The 8,588-nt window shown below is 51.9% G+C and overlaps 1 protein-coding gene across 1 annotated transcript; it reads left to right on the top strand.

Moving 5' to 3' along the window:
- Positions 1-415: 415 nt before the first annotated feature.
- Positions 416-7,364, top strand: TOB1 (transducer of ERBB2, 1). Its single transcript, XM_075348001.1, has 2 exons — positions 416-531; positions 5,506-7,364. The coding sequence occupies exon 2, from the start codon at positions 5,573-5,575 to the stop codon at positions 6,521-6,523; it is 951 nt and encodes a 316-aa protein (XP_075204116.1). The 5' UTR covers positions 416-531; positions 5,506-5,572; the 3' UTR covers positions 6,524-7,364.
- The last annotated feature ends 1,224 nt before the right edge of the window (positions 7,365-8,588 follow it).

The raw sequence follows: 8,588 nt of genomic DNA, 5'->3' as shown, positions 1-8,588 counted from the left end.
AGTACAGGTATATAGTGGGGTGTTATATAGGGGACAGATATATACAGGGTGTTATATACGGGACAGATATATACAGGGTGTTATATACGGGACAGCTGTAGGTCACATGACCAGTGCTGACGTCAGAGATCCGCCCATTGCAGTTGGCAGCACTCCTATAAATAGAGCCTTCATGTCTCCGGCGATTGACAGGTTTTTCATCCAATCACTTGACACCTGCTGACCCACATTTAAGAACACGTTGATCCATTGGTTCTTTTCTAACCAATCAGTGTCCATGAATTACTTTGCCTTGCGACGTTCCTTCTCCGCCTTCATGACTGACAGCTTCTTCTTCCAATCGATGGGCAGCGTTTCTAAATCCTCGATTCGTCATTGGCTGACAGGTTTCATAGTGCCCGCCTCTTGCACTTAGAATGGCGGAGACTCCATATAAATAATCTACCTGACAGGCGACGTCTGAAGTGAAGTCCGTCGCTGGGAGAGGGGCAGGCAGAGTGGCGCGCAGCCCCGGACAGCGGAGTCACCTCGGTAAGCTGTGCGCGGGAGACGGGCTGAGGTAGAAGCGCGGCCGGCGGGGCTCCGTGTGACGTATGCGGCTGACCGGGGCCTGTGCCTGACCTGTGTGACCGACGGTACTGACAGCGGCTGCGGCCTTCCGGGTGCGAGTGAGGGCCCGAGGCCTGTGTGGTGTGAGGCGAGCGTCACCGCCCGAGTGTGGGGGTCTGAGGCCTGTGAGGGCCCAAGGCCTGTGAGGTGAGCGTCACCGCCCTGACAGACGGGCCCGAGTGTGAGGGCCGGAGGTCCCCGAGTGTGAGGGCCCGGGGCCTGCGGGGAGCGAGCGTCACCGCCCGAGTGTGGGGGTCTGAGGCCTGTGAGGAGCGAGCGTCCCCGAGTGTGAGGGCCCGGGGCCTGCGGGGAGCGAGCGTCAGTCCAGAGCTGAGGAGGCGGTCGGGCCCGTACGTGGCTGTCGGGCTGAGTTGTGAGCTGCGGCCCCACCTGACGGACGAGGGTCTGAATGTGGCTGGCCATGTATGGCCGTGAGGGGCCCGTACGGGGAGCGGGGCCCGTGTGTCGCAGTCACAGGTGCATATATGATGTGAGTCTGCCGGGCCCGTAGGTGAGTTGTGAACCTTTGGGCCCACTTGACGGGCGAAGGCCTGAATGTGGCTGTCAGGGCCCCATATGTGTAACGCGGGGGCCTGTATGTGGCTGTTAGGGGCCCATATGTGTAACGCGGGGGCCTGTATGTGGCTGTCAGGGGCCCATATGTGTAACGCGGGGGCCCATATGTGTAACGCGGGGGCCTGTATGTGGCTGTCAGGGGCCCATATGTGTAACGCAGGGCCTGTATGTGGCTGTTAGGGGCCCATATGTGTAACGCAGGGCCTGTATGTGGCTGTTAGGGGCCCATATGTGTAACGCGGGGGCCTGTATGTGGCTGTCAGGGGCCCATATGTGTAACGCAGGGCCTGTATGTGGCTGTTAGGGGCCCATATGTGTAACGCAGGGCCTGTATGTGGCTGTTAGGGGCCCATATGTGTAACGCGGGGGCCTGTATGTGGCTGTTAGGGGCCCATATGTGTAACGCAGGGCCTGTATGTGGCTGTCAGGGGCCCATATGTGTAACGCAGGGCCTGTATGTGGCTGTCAGGGGCCCATATGTGTAACGCGGGGGCCTGTATGTGGCTGTTAGGGGCCCATATGTGTAACGCGGGGGCCTGTATGTGGCTGTCAGGGGCCCATATGTGTAACGCAGGGCCTGTATGTGGCTGTTAGGGGCCCATATGTGTAACGCGAGCCTGTGGGGCCTGTATGTGGCTGTCAGGGCCCCATATGTGTAACACGGGGGCCTGTATGTGAGGTGTGAGCCTGCGGGGCCTGTATGTGGCTGTCAGGGCCCCATATGTGTAACGCGGGGGCCTGTATGTGGCTGTCAGGGGCCCATATGTGTAACGCGGGGGCCTGTATGTGGCTGTCAGGGGCCCATATGTGTAATGCGGGGGCCTGTATGTGGCTGTCAGGGGCCCATATGTGTAACGCGGGGGCCTGTATGTGGCTGTCAGGGGCCCATATGAGGTGTGGGGCTGGTAGGTGCCACACACATGGCCCCTACCAGCCCCACACCTCTCATATAGGCACCTGACAGCCACATACAGGCCCCGGAGGCTCACATATGGGCCCTATGTGAGTCTGTGGGGCTCGTATGAGGAGCAGGGCCCGTATGTGAGCGAGGGTCTGTTGCCGACAAGGGTCTATTTGTTGTGAGTGACACAGGCAGGCCTGTGTGTGTGGTGGGGGAGGGGGTTCTTATGTGATTTCTGGCTACAAGGGGCCCCATATGTGACTTTGGTTCTTCCTGTGATGTGACTCTGTGGGCCCACATATGGCTGACGGAGGAGGGGGGGGGGGCATATGTCATGTATTGGGGGGCTGCTGTTACCAGTACCGCCCCAATATGTGTAAGAAATCGGGGGCCCTTATGTTGTGATCTTCCAGGAGCCCATGTATGTGATATTGGCCCCTGTAATGTGCAGGGGCCCGTATGATTGTTCTTGAGGGCTTTGTTTGGGCCCCTACACCTCCCATGCAGAGGAGCAGCTCCCTGTAGTATGGTCGGGGCCCATATGGTACTGACAGTCCAGAGTCTGTCACCAGCCTCCTCCTACCCATGATTGTGTTCATGCACCTGATGCCTGGCGTGTAGCGGTGAGGGTCCGTACGTTGCATCCGGGGCACAGTGGGGGTCGGGCAGTGGTGGGTGTCCCCGGCTCTGGCCTGGTATCAGGAGACGGTGCAGTAATAGTTACATGTTACATAACTCAGTGATATAAACACACCGCCACCTAGAGGCCAGCAGCGGTATCGTGCACTTGGCTTATCCCACCAGTGTCAGTAATCTCTGGTACTGGGTGTCATATAATGCAGGAGGGGCAGAGCTGGCAGCCATAGTGTCTGCTACTTCCACTATACGTAAGCTGGCACTGTACACCCCGGCGTGCAGTATACACATGGCACTGCGTATCCTGTATAACGCATCACCAGGCACCCTATAACACCATGCACAACACATAGCCTGACACTGGGGGCACCCTACACCCTGACACTGGACCTCTGCTATAGAGCCTGGCACAGGGCACACCCTATAGCCTGGCACTGGGCTTCTGTATATCCTGGGAGCAGGCGCTTGCTATATACCCTGGCACAGAGCGCACTCTAAAGCCCAACAGCATACTCTTACTATATACCCCATCACTGGGCACACTCTATCCTTGGCAGTGGGCTCTTGCTATGTACCCCGGTTGGGACCCGTGATATCCAGTCAGTGGGCTCTTGCAAAGTACCCTGGCACTGGGGTCACTCATATCTTGATGGTTGGGTCTCTTGCTATATATCCTGGCACACTGGGCGTGCTATATATCCTGGCACACTGGGGGTACCCTATATCCTGGCATCAGGCTGCTATATATCCTGGCACACTGGGGGTACCCTATATCCTGGCATCAGGCTGCTATATATCCTGGCACACTGGGGGTACCCTATATCCTGGCATCAGGCTGCTATATATCCTGGCACACTGGGCATACCCTATAGCTTGGCACCTCCTTCTTGCTATATATCCTGGCACACTGGGGGTACACTATATCCTGGCACCAGGCTGCTATATATCCTGGCACACTGGGGGTACCCTATATCCTGGCATCGGGCTGCTATATATCCTGGCACACTGGGGGTACCCTATATCCTGGCATCAGGCTGCTATATATCCTGGCACACTGGGCGTACCCTATATCTTGGCACCTCCTTCTTGCTATATATCCTGGCACACTGGGGGTACCCTATATCCTGGCACCAGGCTGCTATATATCCTGGCACACTGGGGGTACCCTATATCCTGGCATCAGGCTGCTATATATCCTGGCACACTGGGCGTACCCTATATCTTGGCACCTCCTTCTTGCTATATATCCTGGCACACTGGGGGTACCCTATATCCTGGCATCAGGCTGCTATATATCCTGGCACACTGGGGGTACCCTATATCCTGGCACCAGGCTGCTATATATCCTGGCACACTGGGGGTACCCTATATCCTGGCATCAGGCTGCTATATATCCTGGCACACTGGGCGTACCCTATATCTTGGCACCTCCTTCTTGCTATATATCCTGGCACACTGGGGGTACCCTATATCCTGGCATCAGGCTGCTATATATCCTGGCACACTGGGGGTACCCTATATCCTGGCACCAGGCTGCTATATATCCTGGCACACTGGGGGTACCCTATATCCTGGCATCAGGCTGCTATATATCCTGGCACACTGGGCGTACCCTATATCTTGGCACCTCCTTCTTGCTATATATCCTGGCACACTGGGGGTACCCTATATCCTGGCATCAGGCTGCTATATATCCTGGCACACTGGGGGTACCCTATATCCTGGCACCAGGCTGCTATATATCCTGGCACACTGGGGGTACCCTATATCCTGGCACCAGGCTGCTATATATCCTGGCACACTGGGGGTACCCTATATCCTGGCACCAGGCTGCTATATATCCTGGCACACTGGGGGTACCCTATATCCTGGCATCTGCCTCTTGCTATATATCCTGGCACACTGGGCGCACCCTATATGCTGGCACACTGGGGGTACACTATGTCCTGGCACCGGGGCTTTTGCTATATGGCCTGGCACCCTTGCACCAGGGGTATCCTGGCACACTGGGGGTATCCTATATCCCGGCACCAGGCTCTTGCTGTGCACCCTGGCACTGGGCACCGGGCTGTGCTCGGCTCTGTTGTTTCCTACCTGTTTTGCTTGCGTTAGACTTTCTGCAGCCAGATCCTTCTCTGTGCCCCTGGGGTGTTGTACGGAGCCCGCCTCCCCCCATCTGATGTTTTGGAGGCCGCTTTGGGCGTGTTCCAGTCGGCTCTATATAATTTGACATGTTTTATTAAATACCTTTCAGTTGTGCTCTCCATTCTCCACCCCACCCTGCTGATCCAAGCAAATGTTTAAAGGTCGCCGTATAACGTCTCGTAGATTGTGTTACACGGAGGAGCCCGGGGCTGTGCGGTTATCAGAGCAGGATCTAGCAGAGTCAGGCGTGTTCAGCGTTCTCTCGTAGGCCCGATCCCACAAATCCCGGCTGTGCGGTTATCAGAGCAGGATCTAGCAGTCAGGCGTGTTCAGCGTTCTCTCGTAGGCCCGATCCCACAAATCCCGGCTGTGCGGTTATCAGAGCAGGATCTAGCAGAGTCAGGCGTGTTCAGCGTTCTCTCGTAGGCCCGATCCCACAAATCCCGGCTGTGCCGTTATCAGAGCAGGATCTAGCAGAGTCAGGCGTGTTCAGCGTTCTCTCGTAGGCCCGATCCCCGGTTGATGGCAGCTGCGTTCTGCGGCTCGGCCTGCTCCTCGCCATCCAGCCGGTTTTGCTTTTTCTGACCTGAAGTTGAGGGGTGAAAAATCCAACTAATCCCTATTTCTTTCCATTTTAGGAGTAAGCAGATTCTTCACTCTGCCATTTTGACGCCACCTTTGCCGGTCTTGAAGCTTACGACAGATATGCAGCTTGAAATCCAAGTAGCCCTGAATTTTATCATTTCCTATTTGTACAACAAGCTGCCCCGGCGACGAGTCAACATCTTCGGTGAAGAACTCGAAAGACTCCTGAAGAAGAAATATGAAGGCCACTGGTATCCGGACAAACCGTACAAAGGATCGGGGTACAGGTGCATTCACGTGGGAGAAAAGGTGGAGCCCGTCATAGAGCAAGCGGCCAACGAGAGCGGGCTGGACATCGAAGACATCCGCAGGAACCTTCCCCAGGACCTGAACGTGTGGATCGACCCCGCCGAGGTGTCCTACCAGATCGGGGAGAAGGGACAAGTCAAGGTTCTCTATGTTGACGACAACAACGAGAACGGAGCAGAGCTCGATAAGGAAATTAAGAACAGTTTTAACCCCGAGGCCCAGGCGTTCATGCCCATCACTGACCAAGCGTCGCCCGTCTCCAGCTCCCCGTCGCCCCCTTTTGGCGACTCCGCTGCCGTAAGCCCGACCTTTATGCCCAGAACGGCTCAGCCTTTAACCTTTACGACTGCCACTTTTGCTGCCACCAAGTTCGGATCTACTAAAATGAAGACCAACGCCCGTAACAAGCTGGCGCGCTCCTCCCCGACGCAGTTCGGGTTCGGCGTCAATAACTTGATAAAGCAGAGCGCCATGTCCTCGTCCATGCACTCTGTCTACAGCCTTGGCCTTACCAACCTCCCTCAGAAAACCTCTGCCCTCTCCCCCAACGCAAAGGAGTTTATCTTCCCCGGTGACCAAGGACGGTCCAGCATAAACTGCCCCAGCGACAGCGGCCTGGGCCCGCTGCCGTACAGCAACGCCTTTGACATGTTTACCGCGTACGGTGGCCTCAACGACAAGTCGCTGGTGGAAGGATTGAGCTTCAGCCTGAGCAACGTGCCCTACAGTAACCAGCAATTCCAGCCGGTCATGGCCAACTAACCCGCACCGGACTGCTAGATCCAAAGTATTGTACAAGCTGCATGAACCCAATGTGATTACTTTTATTTTTTTTTTAATTTTTTTTTTCCAGCTTGTAACCCTTGTACACGCAAGGTCGGTTGCAGAAGCACATGATTATATACTTTTTATTTTATTTTTTATTTTTTTTTTAAGCAAAAACTTAACCTTATGTTCACTACATATTTTTTTTGTATTTTAAGGAATATTGCCTCTTACAGTATTTGAAGCTATTTTTTTTCTAAAATATGGGTATGTATAACGTATGCATACGCAAACCCCCCCCCCCCTCCTCGTCCTCCTGCCTGAAAGGTGGGACGTGGTTAAAAAAAACTAATATATATTGTCTAAATGTATAAAGGGGGATTTTTTTTTCAGCTGTTTGTGTTTTATATCTAAATATATTTACATGACACATTTCAAGATTTTTACGGATCTGTGATTCCTTCAGCAGCTTTATGTAGATTTTTTTTTTTTTATTTCTGAAATTGTCTGACACCCGTTCAGAGGGGGGAAAAAGTTCAAAAAAAAAAAATATAAAAAAATGTATTCCTCGCCGTACCTTATAATATGGAGGGATACCTGTAATTTCAGAGTTGTATTTTCTGTTACAAAAAAAAATTCAGATTTTTGCTATATAAGATGGAGAGATGTAATTGTAATTTTTGTATCTAAATTGTGCAATACTTGATAAAAAAACAAACAAAAAAGAAATGTTAAAGTTATATGAAGTCAGTGTCTTACATGTTAAGAGCTGAGATAGTTTATATTTAGTTTGTATTAAAATTATTTTAAATTAAAGTAATCTTCATTTTGGTACTGACCCGCGTCTGCGTCACTCCCTTATTTCTCACCCCGCTTGCTGTTTATGCCGGGGACGGGTGGGGGACACAATGGCTGGATTTTGCAGACCGCCCGGGTCAGCACTCTTCTCGCTCTCGCTGCCTCTATTCGGGATTAATAGCGCGCTCAATAAAAACTGCTGATTACATTTTTAGATAACGGAGGTTTTATTTTAGGATTACAATTGCGGGGGGCGTGTAGAAAAATCAACAAAACAGGGAAAGTGTTTTGCATGTATTAAGGAAAATTGCAACATTTATAGGGGTCAAATAAAAAAATGTATGTAGTGTTAATAGTGAGCTGCAGTACTGGAGAATGGCCACTACAGTCTGTGGCACTGTTTGGACTTTAATAGGGGAGGATATGTGGTACAGGATCAAATGCCTTTGTAAAGTCCAGATAAATCCCATCAGCTGCATTATATCCAGATCTGTACTTACAGCCTCATAGAACCCAAATAGGTTGGTCAGACATGACTTATTTTTCATGAATCCATGCTGTCTGTCAGTTATAATCTATATAATATATTGTTGCAGGTCATCTAGTAAAATTTCCTCAAAATTTGCACAACCCTGATGTCAGACTTGACTAAATCCACCCACTTTCCTTTTCTTAAAATTAAAAATGTTTATCCTATATATTTTTAATTACTGACTAGGTTTGTGATGTCGGGTATTAGATGTTGAAACAGCAACCCCAGGGCTTGAGGCCAGGGGACATTACACATCTGGTATCAACCCCATATATTACCCGTTTGCCACTGCACCAGGGCATCGGGATGAGCTGGGACAAAGCACCAAAATTGGCACATCTAATGGATGCGCCACTTCGGGGGTGGCTGCGGCCTACTATTTTTAGGCTGGGAGTGTCCAATAACTGCAGACCTCCCTAGTCTGCTCATACCAGACCACTGCTGTCTGCTTTACCTTGGCTGGTGAACAAATTTGGGGGGGACCCTGTGTTTGTTTTAAATTTTAATTTAAAATAGCGTGGGGTGCCCTATGTTGTAGATTACTAGCCAAGGTGAAGCTGCCAGCTGTGGTCTGCAGGCTGCAACTGTCTGCTTTACCCAAGCTGGCTACAAAAAAAAATAGGGGGACCCCATTTTTTTTTTTTTCTTTGAGCTAAATACAAGTCTAAGCACACTTTAGTGCCACAAGAAAGGCACTAAAGGGTGCAGGATTACAAAATGCTGGGGAGTGGG

The sequence above is a fragment of the Anomaloglossus baeobatrachus genome, chromosome 5 (assembly GCF_048569485.1).
Source record: "Anomaloglossus baeobatrachus isolate aAnoBae1 chromosome 5, aAnoBae1.hap1, whole genome shotgun sequence".
Lineage (NCBI taxonomy): Eukaryota > Metazoa > Chordata > Amphibia > Anura > Aromobatidae > Anomaloglossus > Anomaloglossus baeobatrachus.
This window is presented reverse-complemented; position numbering and strand designations above follow the sequence as displayed.

Coding starts and splice junctions, on each gene's coding strand:
- TOB1 (XM_075348001.1), top strand. CDS start 5,573: ATGCAGCTTGAAATCCAAGTAGCCCTGAATTTTATCATTTCCTATTTG.